At 36.3% G+C, this 15138-nt stretch overlaps 1 protein-coding gene across 3 annotated transcripts in view; it reads left to right on the top strand.

The window, feature by feature from the left end:
* Positions 1-15138, top strand: part of RPTOR (regulatory associated protein of MTOR complex 1) — a 423475-nt gene that overhangs the window by 280969 nt on the left and 127368 nt on the right. For all 3 annotated transcript variants that reach the window (XR_014174604.1, XR_014174605.1, XM_081944023.1), the window contains exons 11-13: positions 4248-4349; positions 9093-9176; positions 10233-10343. Coding sequence is in view for 1 of the 3 variants with exons in the window: in XM_081944023.1 (XP_081800149.1) it covers positions 4248-4349; positions 9093-9176; positions 10233-10343 (297 nt within the window). In the remaining 2 variants the exon portion in view is untranslated. The remainder of the gene's footprint in view (positions 1-4247; positions 4350-9092; positions 9177-10232; positions 10344-15138) is intronic.

The following is a 15138-nucleotide window of genomic DNA, read 5'->3' as shown; positions in this document are numbered from 1 at the left end:
TCAAAAAAGAATAAAATGCCATTTCTATGATCAATTGAAAAAGGAATTTCCATTCCTCATATCAAAGAAAGATGCCATTGTTTTCTGCAATATTTGCAGAGGAGAATTTTCTATTGCAGTTGGGGGCAGAGCAGCTATAACGAAACACTTGTCCACCAATAAACATAAGCAATCATTAGATGCATCAGCTTCCAGTCGTAAAGTAACAGGTTTTTTTAAAACTTCAAATTACTCTGAAGATGAAAAACAGTTAGCTGCAATGGAGGGGACATTTGCATTTCATACCATAATTCACAATCAAAGTTTTCGTAGTATGGATTGTACAACTAAATTATTGAAAAAATTTCACAATGCTAAATTTTCATGCACCAGGACAAAATGTGAGGCTATTGTTAAATCAGTATTTAAAAATTACTGTGATAAAATACTTACAGCAGACTTGAAAATTGCAGCATTTGCATTTATCTGATGCATCAAACCATAATGAAACCAAATTGTATCCAATACTAGTAAGATATTTTAATGTTACCAAGGGGATTCAAGTAAAAAAATTAAATTTAGAATCCATTGAGGGTGAAACTGCTGAAATTTTGTCAAATCATCTATACAGAGTAATAAATGAAAACAATTTGAAATCCAAAGTTGTTGCACTAACAGCTGATAATACAAACACAAATTTTGGTGGGCGTAGACGCAAAGGGGTGAATAATGTGTATGTAAAATTACAAGATTTACTCCAAAAGAAAATACTAGGAATAGGTTGTAATGCACATATTTTGTCAAATGCAATCAACACGACATCATGTGCCATGCCAATTGATGTAGAAGTAATAATAAGTACAATTTATTTGTATTTTAGTCGTTTTACCGTTCGTGTGGCTACTTTAAAACAATTTTGTGAAGAAGCGAATGTTGAATACAAAAAACCTTTAGGATATTCAAAAGTTAGATGGCTTGCTCTAACACCTGCTGTAGAGCGTGTTCTACAATTATTTGAGTCTCTCCGTTCATATTTTTTAAGTTTAGACAAATGTCCTAAAATTCTGGAATCGTTTTTCAATAATGAAATATCTGAGATATTAATATATTTTGTACATAATCAAGCATCTATTTTTCACAAAACGATTCAAAAGATTGAAGGTGAACACATTTCTGCTACAAAAGTTAGTCTTATTTTGAATGACTTTATCCTTCAATATAAATCTCGATTTGAAGATAAATTTCTTCCTTTAATTATAAAAAGAAAATTGTCAGACTTAGAGGAATCAAATCCGGGCATAACGGAAAAGTTTATCAAAGAAGTGCAGAATTTTTACCAAACATGTTTTCAATATATCGAAGAATGGTCTGAAACAAACATCACGGGAAATAACAGTTTTCAATGGTGTTTTTTGACTTCATCGCAAGTATATTGGACAGATATTGAATCTTGTGTTGAGTTTTTATCTAAAGAAATGCCAGACATTAAAATAGACTACAATTGTCTCTTTGAAGAAATTAGAAGACTGAATGTATATTTAAATTTTGAAAAATTAATACAATGGGAAAATCAATACGTTGAAATTGATAAAAGATGGGTGGATATTTTCAGCCATTTCAAAAATGAACATATTCCATGTGAAAATTCATTTATACTTGTTCAATTTACGTTGTGCTGCCCTGGAACTAATGCAGCAGTTGAAAGAGTTTTTTCAATTGCTAATGATTTTTGGACAAGTGAGAAATCGAGATTGAATGTTGATACAATATGAAGGATATTTCTTGTTCAGATATTTCCAATATATTGTTAGAAGATGATACATTGACAAAAAATATTAATTCAATGGAAAAGTACTCATTTAAATAATAATTAACAGGCATGTAAGCATAATTACAATATAAAATGTTACAAATGTTTTTATTATGCATATATCATATTTTAGTGTATTATTGTTGCAATGAATAAAATATTTATTTTATTTACAATATTTTTTCCAATTTATTTGTCCTCCTTTTCATTGTAAAAAAATTGGTCACCTTACCTATAATGATCCAATAACCAGATTCAATCATCATTTTGTGAATCCAGAAATGAAGATACAATTTGAATGTACTTTTATTAACTTTTCCATGAGTCTTATGTCTAAAACTAATGCTGCTGATTTCCCATTGTTACATTATGTTATATTCCATTGCATTTGCCTTTGTGATGTATCTCTTAGATTTCAAATGATGTTTCAGACATGTTAAATAACCCATTGTTTTTTTAATGGGTAGTGCTCTCTATGGCTGTATAAATAATTGTAACGCAGCATTCTTTTCACTGCTTGCTAAGACAGTGGCCCTCAACCTTTTGGGCTCCAGGAACCGGTTCTGTGGAGAGATGTTTTCCCATGGACCAGAGGGGGTGTGGTTTTGTGTGCTGCCTGCATCCCGCAGATGAAGCTTCGCTTGTTTGTGCGGCCTGGTTTTTGGCATGCTGAGGCCTGGGGCTAGTCCACAGACCGGGGGTTGGGGACCCCTGTGCAAAGAATTTTCAGCAGATGGGTTAGGGGGATTGTTTTGTGAATGCAATGATTGATAGATTTGGCTTTTAACATTACTGCAATCCTTTAAATGAACATGAAAATGTTTTTGGATACTGTTGATACTGATATCTCATGAAAATATTACTCTACTGTTCATGGCAACTGGATTATAAGATTTAGTGCATTTTCATTTAATGAATTATAAACATATTGCTGTAGACATTTTGTTGTATTTTAAATTATAAAAAAACATTTCAGAGTTTTATACTGCTTGGAAAAGCATGGCTTGATAAACAACTTGAAAACCTTTTAAAGAAATAATGCACATATAATGCACATCAGTAGATAAATAAAAACACAGCTGCCATTCAGTTTTATTTCCATCCATTGATAGGCTGCAGGAAGCACTATATGTGTCTAATGCGTTTCAAGGTGCTGATTACCATCTTTAAAGCGCTCCATGGCACGGGACCTAGTTACTTGCGGGATCGCATCCTCCCACATACATCCCTGCGACCAATTCGCTCACACAGAGAGGGACTTCTCCTGGTGCCGTCCACTAGGCAATGCCAACGGGCGACACCAAGGAGTAGGGCCTTCTCTGTGATGGGCCCAACCCTCTGGAATGACCTCCCCCCCGACATTAGAACCACTACTGACCTCCGCTCCTTCCGGCAAAAATTGAAGACTCACCTGTTCCGATTAGCAGGCCTGCCATAATTACAACTGTCCCTCCTGGCAAATGTATTAACTGGTTATTTTAGGGGTATTGTTTTTAACATTGTATGTGTTTTAGGGGTTCAAAATCCTATATTTATATATATTGCTTTGTACAGTTCTTTTAATTCCATTTTTAACCTCCTCCATTCTAACTGTACATATTCAATTTTATTGTATTTTGATATATTTGGCATGGACTGTACACCGCCCCGAGTCCCTTTTTGGGAGAGGGGGCGGTCTAGAAGCATGAATAATAAAATAAATAAATAAATAAATAAATAATGGTTCCCAAGAAAGAACTTCGGGTTTCCTTAGGATCATATAATTTTAGGAAAGCACATTACACGGGTTATTGTAAACCAATGACACATATTTCTATATATTAAAGGGCGATCAAATCAGATTAGGAAAAATGTGGAAGCTTTTAATTAGTAAGACAATAATCAAAAACTTCCTTATCTTTTGAGAGATATAATTTATGTCTCACTATAGTTAAAAATGGCTTTAAAAACCAAACCAGGAAGGCATACATTTTGCCGATGAGTGCATGCCCATGCTCAAATCAGGCATCCAAAACTGGATGGTTTCATTATTGCTGAATCTTTTTTACTTTCAACAAAAAGTATTCCATGCATGAAAAATGCACTTAAAACAGAAATAAATTTGTATCTGTGCAAATTTAACTGCTTGTCTTAGCATAAATTTTGCTTAGATTAACCAGTGTTTTCCAATTGTATCTACTTTCCTTGCTAGTTAAATCATTTTAAGTAATTAGTCCCAGCAATTCTTTAAAAAATTGCATTGAACAAATTTTGGGTGATGCTATATCAAGGTAACTTTTAAAGATATTATTTTAAAATGTCTTATATTTAGTAAATAAACAAAATGTAGATTTTAGAATGCAGGTAGCCCTGATGTAACTTTGAAGGGTCACTAAATGAACTGTTGTAAGCCGAGGACTACCTTTTTATTTGTTGGCAAGCAGTTTAACTTGATTCCTGTCCATTGTTTTCTCTACAGCACAGCCCGTTCTTTGCTGAACAGCTTACGGCCTTTCAAGTCTGGCTAACAATGGGAGTGGAAAACCGCAATCCTCCTGAACAGCTCCCTATCGTATTGCAGGTGAGTTGTCTTGACAGCCAGCTGGACTACTAGCTTAGCTGAGGCTGCTGAAATGTGGGCAACAAGCCAGCTGCAAATTTCTCTGTGTATTTATGGACATGCCTTTCTATGACTTCTTTGCTCTTTGCCAGATGGTGTGTGGGTAAATAAATTATGTGGATGGCACTGGAGACTAATTGGACCTCGTTGTTTGCTGGGCTTTTGCTGATCCAGACACATTACACACAAGCAAAATCCCATTCCCCCACCTAGCCACATGCAACCTCAGTTAAGCATAAATTGACATTGTAGAACTATTAGCCTTTTTGCTAGAGAATTTCATTCAGCTGTACAGTCACAAAGCTCTTCTTCCAAGCAGCCAGGTTTGATCCATACCTGGCCTCTTACCATCCATAATGCAGTGGCTACTGGTGACAAGAGGGCCTGGTAAGAATAAATATCCCCTCTACACAAAGAGAAAGAAGAAAATGTTCCAAATGACATGTTCACACTCCAAGTCAGAATCTGGGGAGAAATGTTTTTGACAAGAATATAAAATACTATCCGTTTTCTCTTCAACTCTGCCTAATTCCTGTATGTTTCATCATTGTTTCTGAAGTTGAGAAATGAAGTTATACACATTCAATAAAAATATTGAAATAGACAATTTACATGTAAATAAATGATTTCATAACCAACATGTTCATTTACTATATGTGTTATCCAGTACATTTAGCATCTAGTACATGACTAGTTTATTTTGAAACACATTCATCTTTGCTCTTTTCCATATGCTTGAAAAGCACCATCATCATTGTAGAAATTTACGAAGGTTTACTAAAATGTCACAATTTAGTATCCAACTTTTCACTGTTTCATCAGGCAGAATGTCCAACAAAGTGGGAGGAGAAGCAAAAATCTGGGTACGGTCTAGGTCTCCCAGGTCAATAATTTTCAGGATGCGTGTCATTATATGATACATTCAGGATTACTGAGGTGCAAGGTCTGTTCCCTAATTATTTAAGGGTATTCGGTTTATCAAATATTCCTCTAAGAACAAACAACAATAATATTGTATTATTCAGTTGTTTTTTTCAGACTTATACATTTATGCTGGAAATCTTATCTGGTTATAGTACAAAGCAGTTCTAATTCTGACAGGAACTAGATTAGTAGCTTTTGCCAACATTCTTTGGGGATATTTAGTTTTCCTCTCCTCTCCTTTCCTCCTCCCTTTCCCCACCCCTTTCCTCTCCTCTCCTTTTTTCCTTCCCTCTCCTCTCCTCTTCTTTCCTCCCCTCCTTCCCCTTCCCTTCCCTTCCCTTCTGCCAAGAGGAATTGGGTTACATTATTCTACCTATTCAAGGGCATCCATTTTCATCTTATATAATGGGAAAAGACTTTCAGTCCCACTTAGCAGCGCTGTCTTGTAATATGGGTGACAGCGTCATCAATCATTGTGAGTCCGACTCTTCATTTTCTACAGTGTTTGCAGCCTGGGAGTTTGTTGTGGTGATAGATGGACAGTTTATCTCTGACAAAGCAGTGAGACAGACAGATTTCTTGTCCAGCAACAGATATGCTGAATGACTTGACAGCAGAGAGCTGTACAGATAATTAATTTTGCAGCAATACTGAAATGCCCACCTGCTTCTTCATGAACAGGGGTGATCACACCACTGCAAAAGCCAGCAGAGATTCATTAAAGCAAGTACAATCACATTGTTTCATCAAATTTGAATTACTATGCAATTAATTAATTTACTCAAAAAGCCCCCCCCCAAAGGGCATTTTTATGCTTTGGACATAATGCCAGGTAACTATGAAAAAGGTTTTTCCAGCCACAGAAAACAGCTTTTATAAATAGCTTTCTGTGATTTTTTTAAAAAACAAATCCCTTTAGAATCTCTGTTCTCTTGGGAGAAGCATGACACAAACAGATTGCTAAAGCAGAGAGGGGGATGAAGTGGCACATGGGTGGTAGGGAAAAGCTTGGAGCACCTTAATCCTCAGGGAGGGATTTGCGTTCCAGACTGTACCTCACATAGCCCCATAGGATTAGTAGTTGTCCTGTGGAGACAAAGCCTAATTGTAGATGCAAAGGGTGGTTTTGTCTTAGTCACCGGTACTGGCTCTTTGACCTCTGCTAGCTTGTAATTTTAATAGAAAATTTCCATGTATGTATCCAATGCTTTGAGTTGATAGTTTGATATTTTCAAATCTACTGAATGTGAGTTTGTTTTTGTGTATGGATAAAAATCTCCCCTGCCTGTTCTGTGTATTTCCTTCTCTTGTCCCCAAAACAATTTGGTCTTATTATTGCCAGGACTCAGAGGTTGATATGTAAGAACTAAAACCAAACTAAAATGCTCATTCTGATTGTGCATTAAATAAAAAATAAGGAGATTTTACTACATCCTATTTCACAAACAAAATACTAACCCTGAAAATAGTTCTGTATCCATTTCTATAAGGGAATATAACTTTTCTTATGCAGCTTGTGAAAATATTGTATCTGAAAGATTGAAGTGTTCCCTTAAATTTTCCCTTACATTTATTGAATGTCTAGACTAGAGCATGGGCTTTTGGCTTGCCTGGGTTGCATTAAATAGAAGGAATTGTCTTGGACTGCATAAAATATACATAATATAGTACATAAATGTACATAAATATCACTAAAATTATATAATGTTAAAAGTTTATAATCTTGTAGGATTGCATTACTAGCTGTCCAGGGCCACATGTGGTCTATGAGCCACAGATTGGACACACCTGGTCAAGACGTATAAGTGCTTTTTAAATTGTTTGCAAGTGCTGTATGATAACCCAGCCATAAGAAGCTCTGAACTGAAATCTATTCTGTGTTGGTGTGGGTGTATATACTTGGAAAAGTATATCTTCCACAAAATAGAATCTCCCACTTCAGCTGTTGAATAGAGAACCCTGTGAAAGGATAGGATAGAAAACATTGGCGCTTATTAAAAGCCCTGACACTAAAATTTACAAGACCTGCATCACGGTGTTATCATGTCAGTGATTCATTACACAGTTTTTACCAGTCATATCACACTATACAAGTATACATAATACATAACAATATACAATAATATCAATAAATGGTCAATCAAATACAAGAGATAATACTACACCTCACTTAGACAATACTGATATTCTCTTCCCTTAAGGCCTTTGGCATAACTAGATTTTTAAAAGTTTCCAGAAGTTTATGAGGAACAATTTCTTTTATCAGTCCATTCTCCTTTGACCTTTTTCTTTCTAGCTGTTGAAAAAAAATCAGCTTGCTCTTTAATAGTACATTAATTTTATATTTGTTAGAATGCAGTCTTTAATATAATATGAGATAGACATCAGAATTCAGGAGACAAGAATGAAAGTGAGAAAAAGTGCCACTATTAAATAAGAAGAAGAACATTATATAATGCATAAAAGTGTTAAGACAACCTAAAATTTATGATCCTGATCAAGAATCTTACTAAATTAAAATAGAGGCGCACAGAGCACATGTGAATCCCAAAGCTATAAATTCAGTTGATTTTTCCAAAAGTGGCTTCTGAATTATAATTTTATTTTGACAGAAAGGGAAAATTATGACATATGTGGGGAATAATCTTATTAACTGTGTTTAATTTAATTTAAATTTAATCAAACATAACCTTTGCACTGGAGTGCAATCCACAGCTCACCACTCAAAATTAAGTATGGAACTTAGATCAGGAAAGGTTGTATATCCCTGACTTCAAGCAGAGTTAAGTTTTAGCCTCCTAATTTGAAAGGTACAATGTCATTCTCCCACATTAGGGAGACCGCTTTCCCCCAGAAGCAAGGTTAATTGGTTGTGGGACTAAAGAGAGAGCAGCCTAGCTCCCTGTTTTTGACATTAACAGATTGCTAGCTTTTTCTGTGACAGCAAATTGAAAGCTAAAGACTCATCTTATTATTTGGAAACTAAGAAATTCACCCTCTGGTTTGTGTGCAGTTTCTGACTTTGAATAGAAAATTTCTCTGATCTTTTTTTTTTGGGGGGGGGGGGTTGAGAGGAATGGAGTTCATCATGTATTTAAAACTGTAAAGATAGGAGCGATTATGTGTCTCATATTTGACAGTGGATAAATGCCTTATGCAAAAATATATACGATTAGTGGCTCCATTTCTTGAAGTGTATTCATTGTGTATAGTCTATTTCTGGTATTTTGGGGAAAACTGATTTGGGCAGCATGGATGGGCACTCTTACTTGCTGATTGCATGTTGCCTCCTCCAACACAATTGCAATATCTTGATGCCATTGTGCCAGGAAGTGAAATTGTCACTCTTTTTGTGTGTTTAGAAAATGTGAGATGGCCATAAAGGGAGCTTTAAGCCTTGTAAAGCCACTTACTGTATTTCACACATTAAAATGTCCCAAACTCCCCACCCACACATTTGAGCCACATTTTCTCATTTCGGGAGTTCAGGGGCAACATAGTATTGTTTTTAACTCCTCCAATAAAAAAAAAAGAGATAACAAACAACAGCCAAATGTTTGGCCCTATCCACTTCAATAATACTAAATATTCTAAATAAATATTCTTTAAGCCTTGTCCTTTGCAAGTCCACAGGTAGGAAGCAATGGCAGAATATAAGTCTCGGGTCCAAGATCATTATCCAGGCCAGATCACAAAGCTCTGGAATCCTAAATAATCGGCCTTGTGTGATTTTGTGGGTTTTTTTTAAATGGCAATTCTTGTTTTCTCTGATTTTCACAGGTATTGCTGAGTCAAGTACATCGGTTACGAGCTCTTGATTTACTTGGCCGTTTTTTGGATCTGGGTCCCTGGGCTGTTAGCTTGGTGAGTCCGTATTACAGCCTTTGTCCTGAAAAAGGAAAGAGGCTTTTTATATCATCAACATGTGTGTCTGATGAACTTATTCTTCCTGGAAAATAATGTCCCATGAGAGACGGTCGCTATGTATCCCGCAATTGGATGTCATCAAGTCAATATAAATCAGACACTCAAAATTTGACCAACTCCGCAAATGGTTGAAAATCTTGTTGTTCCCATAGTTGTTCAGTCTCTTCCGTTCCATCTGAAGCTGGGCCTAACGATATTAAAAAGATGTGATTTGACAGCTCAGGCACTTTCTTGTGGGCATGCTGATAATGTACAATTTGCTAGAATAAAATGAGAATTAGAACTAGAAGAGCTTCCAGCTATTATAATTTTTATTCACACAAGGACTGTCTAGAGTAGACCATGTAAAAATCAGAGCTATTCCAGCTTTGCTTTTTAATTGAGAAAATAGGACAGAAACTTTGAAAACTGCAGTGTTAAAAAGAAAAATAAATCAAGAGGAAAGGGAAACGATGTGGGTGGTTAAGAAAGAATAATTATATTTGGGTTTTGGGTATATCTGAATATGTTTAAAAATCTTAAGGAGTGATCCAATTTCAAGATTCACATTCAGTATTTCTATCAAAATGTCACTTTCCCTGGTAGGAAACACATTGTTAATTTGTGACTAGATTAGAAAAAACTTACTCTACATTTCAGAACTTTTGTGGTAGTGATTTTCCAGATAGAACAATTTTCCGTGTCTCTAAACTTCATGAGCCAATGAAAGATGTGCTGTAATTTTTCATTGTTTAGCAATAACAAACCTGAATGAATTCCAAATTGTCATATGGAAAACTACCATAGTACATTAAGTTCTGAACAAAAACGTATCTATCAACTTTGGGTAAAACCAGATAATTAAAATTATTGCACAGGATCTAGGAATAATGTTGACAGGAAACAAATATGCAGGTATTAGCTCTTTAATATCTTTACTGCCAGAGGTGGGGGCAGGAGGTTCTTGATGCCAGCCCTATATTTATATCCTTTCTCAATTGTCTTTTCTGTTAGGCTTTATCTGTTGGCATTTTCCCCTATGTATTAAAACTGCTTCAAAGTTCTGCTCGAGAACTAAGACCTCTTCTGGTTTTCATCTGGGCCAAAATCCTTGCAGTGGACAGTGTGAGTAACCATTAAGTGTTAATTGACCAAAAGGCAAAATACAATACAGGGGGTCCGCAACTTACGACCATTCAAAGTTAAGAGTAGAAAAAAGTGGTTTGTGACTGGTTTTCACACTCTTGGGACCGTTGCAGCATCCCTGTGGTCACATGATGAAAGTTCTGGCACTTGGCAACTGGCATGTATATATCACAGTTGCACTGTCCTGGGATCATGTGATCCACATTTGTAACCTTTCCCAGCCAGCTTCCGATAAGCAAAGTTGGGGGGAGGGGGGGAGACGAGACCAGATTCACTTAATGACCACATGATTCACTTAATAACAGCAGTGATTCAATTAACTACTGCGTCAAAAAAGGTCATAAAATGGGACAGAATTCATTTAACAACAGCTGTGCTTAGCAAAGGAAATGTTGTGCTTAGTTGTGGTCGTAAGTCGAGGACTACCTGTAGTTGTGCAGGGCTTTCGGTTTCACCTACAAAAGGTGATTCATAACACATGGGGACATGAAGATGGAACTTGCTTAGAGCTGTTTAAAGCTCATGGGGGAAAGTGTTGCTTTAAAATGTTGCAAACAGATGTTATATTGAAACTTCCAGACATTCCAAAGCACAGCCTTATAGAAAACTTTAAAAAGTTCTCCTTCCAATGATTGCTTGTCTAAAAAGTAAGAAGATTTGTTTCCAGATGAAGAGCAACAAAATTAACTTTGTCTCGTGGTTGGAATTTAACTTTAGGGCCTGCGGTTTAAAATAAAAGCAGTTTTATTTACATCTTTTTCTCTTTCATAGGAAATTGAATGTTATTACCTGACAATAAATTTAAACTGATTTCTACCAGACTATGCAAAAATTGGGAAATCAATTTACAATTTTTCTAATGAAATATAAAACATTGTTAAGCAGTGAGTTCTTCTGCTGGGGAATTACAGATTTATTGAAGACTATAAAATACCCATTATTAGGCTATCAGCATTTGGGGCCAAGGAGTAGAAAATTCATAGTTCATGAAATTTTCAAGCCTGGACATGACCTCTCCTCTCTAACCTATGCTGAAGTTTAAATAAATAAAATTCTCAAAGTCCAAATCATTTTTGTTGGTGAATTAATTGAACAGACAAAGACAGTATCTAGACAACTTATTCTATTTTGGAATGAGTTCCTTCAAATAATATATCTAGGCATGAAAATAAACCATGCTGGAAATATGGTCATCATAGACCATAGTGAAATGCAAACTCTTTATTTTTCTCCGACTACCTAATGGTTTTGTAATCTAATATTAGTTTTATCTATTCTACATGAGACAGTTTTTTATATGTGGACAAATATTCATTTGCTCTTCATATACTTCTCTCGGTCTGCCTGCCCATGTTTACAAATGTTTGGCATACATTGCACATTAAAGTAATTGCAAATGAGAATTATTAGCTACTGCAAAAATTACAACATCAAAAGCTATTTTAAAGCCTAAAATTCTACATGTTGTTGTTGATTCTTTATATTGCCTTCTCTGATTAATGCTCTTAAGCACAAGCAGCAGCCATGATCAAGCACTGGCATCTTTTCCCACTAATCTAGAGTTATGTTTAGTATTATTAAATATATTTTGAATAATGTTTCAAAAAGATTTTAGACAGCAAAGAAAATGAGAAATAGTCCTCAACCTGTTAAAGGGGGAGAGCTTATCTTTGATGAATACTTTTGTTTAGCTAGGCAATCAAACCACCATGTATAATTCAGAATAAGAATATATTCACTGAATAAGCCATACAACACTGTGCAGATCTATAACAACAATAACATTTTGTCTGTGGGAGTAGAGGACATAATCTCTTCTTTGAAAATGGGACTAAGAAGAGTATAGTCTTATTTATTCAAGCCATGCTTTGCTGCCCAATACTAGGAAATATAAGAGGACAGTGGATTTGTAATATTGCAATACAGCGTTGAATTGAATACATTGTTAATTTCCCTGACAATTTATCAGAGTATTTTAAAATAAGCATGAAAGGTAATGATGTTTGAAGAGGAAGGAGCAATGATGTGAGGAAGGGGAATTGTGGTTCCTGACCACCCCAACCCACAAGCCACCCAGAATCTCTTGGTAGAAAGATGGGCGGTATACAAATAAATTAAAAACAATAAAATAATAAACGATCCTCTTATAAGGTTCAGGCCCTGATGAAAGCATTTCTGATGTGGCCAGTGTGTTCCAGAGCTAGTTGTTGTTTTTTAAACACTTATGTCAGGGAATGATGATTGCAGACAAATATCCTAGGAACATGACTAAGTGTATTATCAGTCACTAGAAACTGTGGTTTGCTGTGTTTGCCATGAGAAAAATATTGCAATTAATTGTTCTTCTGTAATGAATAATAGTACAATAGAAGAGTGCAAGAAAAAAGGGTGTTACAGAGATATTCTTAAGTTGCTGTCCAACTACTGCTATGCTCTAGACCAGTGATGGTGAATCTTTTCGGCACCAAGTGCCCAAACCGGAATGGGTGTGCATGTGCGTGTGCTCACATGCCAGAGCACCGGAAACCTGAAGACCAGCTGGCCGGTACACCCATGCCTGTTTTTTGGCCAGTTTTCTGGCTGTTTTTCGGGCCATTTTCAGACTGTTTTTCAGTGCTCTAGTGCCTGAGAAGACCAACTGACTGCTCTGGTGCCCAGGAAGAAAAACAGCCCAGAAAATGACCCCAAAACAACCCCAAAACATCCCCCCAAAGCCCCGAAAAACGGTCTGTTTTTTGGCCATTTTTCGGGCCATTTTTGGAGCATTTTCCAGCACTCCGGTGCCCATAAAGACCAGCTGGCTGGCACACTGGAAATTAGAAGAGCAGCTGATGAGCACGCATGTGCCCCCCAAAAGGGCTCTGCGTGCCACCTCTGGCACACGTGCCATTGGTTCGCCATCATGGCTCTAGATGAATGAATTACAAATTGAGCTGTGATTTAGAAAATACTCAGTTCATCTCTTCCCTCTGTATGAATTTAGTGCTAGATAGATTAGTTTTTCTCAGCTACAGCATGTAATTTAATACCTTAAGTTAATACCTTAAAAGATTGTTGTAAGAATTACAATGTCTGGAAGTGCTTGATACTGTAGAATTGACAAAGCGTAATGGGCAAGAAACTAATCAATATTCTAAATGTCCATAGGAGAGCAAAATGCAAATATAAATAACACAAGTTTAAAACAGACTTAGTTTGTTCAGTTTGATTCAGTTAGAGCTGTGTCTTCACCATATACAGTTATTTTTTTTTTAAAAAAAGTATTTGTCCCTTTCAGATTTTCTGAATTTTTGCATATCTTTGTTGCTGAATATTATCAGAACTTCATAGGGCTTATTGATAGATAAAGGAAAACAAATAAAGTGAACAAATAGCACTAACGCCAAAGGTTGCAAAGACTTTTTCATACATTTTCAATGCATGAACTATCATGCAAAATATCTGCACTGAATAGAAACAGTGGAGTTCAAAGCACTGACTTATTTTCTTCCTGTAGGCTTTTAATATGTGTTTTCCCTGAACTGAAGTATCTCCTGCTCTTTATTCTTTTGTTTGCCGGATTAACAAAAAAAATGAAATGCAGAAAGGGAAGGATATTTATAATTATGCAATAATAAATATTCCTTTAGCAGCCTTTTCATATCTCGTACAATTCAATTTTCTATAATTCCTGAAATCTGAGTTTCCTTTTGAAGACTGCTATTTTCATTCATCAAAGTCAGGAAAAGAGAAATGAACAGGAAATAAAACATTTTCCTGGTTCTCTTAAAATGTTTGGAAAACACCGGTAGGTTCTCTGACCCAAAGGTGCTTTTTCAAAAGGCAACTCTACTTTCTTTCTTTTTTCCTTGAAGATGTTTAGCTTCACATCCAAGAAGCTTCTTCAGTTCTTGGATGAAACGTCTTCAAGAAAGAAAGAAAAAACAGCAACAAAGTCTAGTTGCTTTTTGAAAAAGTAGCTTTGGGACAACCATGACCTGGATGGGTGAGAATCTCCATAGACATCTGATAGGCTCTGATAGGTTTCTTCTGGTGCTTTTTGTCTCAGGGCAATAACACTGAGAGAATAGTCACAGCCCACCTCCACTTCCCCTTCCAGCTTGGCACTTGTAAATCCATATCCAACCTTGGTGGTTCCCTCTTTGCAGTTCCTCCTCCCTTCCCATCTGTCTTACTTCCCTCAACAGGTCAAGTAAAAGGGTCAGAGTTTTCATATTTTTACAAGAAAGCAATGTAAGCCTAGTGGCTAAGACGCTGAGCTTGTCAATCAGAATGGTCAGCGGTTCGAATAACTAGCGCCACTTAACAGAGTGAACTCCCATTACTTGTCCTAGCCAACCTAGCAGTTTGAAAGCATGTAAAAATGCAAGTAGAAAAATGGGAACCACCTTTGGTGGGAAGGTAACAGTGTTCCGTGCACCTTTGGCATTTAGTCATGCCGGCCCCATGACCACGGAGACGTCTTCGGACAGCACTGGCTCTTCGGCTTTGAAATGGAGATGAGCACCGCCCCCTAGAGTCGGGAACGACTAGCACATATGTGCGATGGGGACCTTTACCTTTAATTTGAGCCTGCTTGGAGAGGCCGAGCTTGGAAGGTACTCTTTATAATCCATTGTGTTGGGAGGGAGTCATGACCTACACTTTGAGAAAGACGCATGGATAGTCAGTCAATAAATACAACTATACTCAGGCAACGATCAGCGCCTGAATCAAATTTATGTTCAGCCTGCACAGAAAAATGGCACGTCACTAAAAACAGTGACTATAATAA

Source organism: Natrix helvetica, assembly GCF_964273705.1.
Source record: "Natrix helvetica genome assembly, chromosome: 1".
NCBI lineage: Eukaryota > Metazoa > Chordata > Lepidosauria > Squamata > Natricidae > Natrix > Natrix helvetica.
This window is presented reverse-complemented; position numbering and strand designations above follow the sequence as displayed.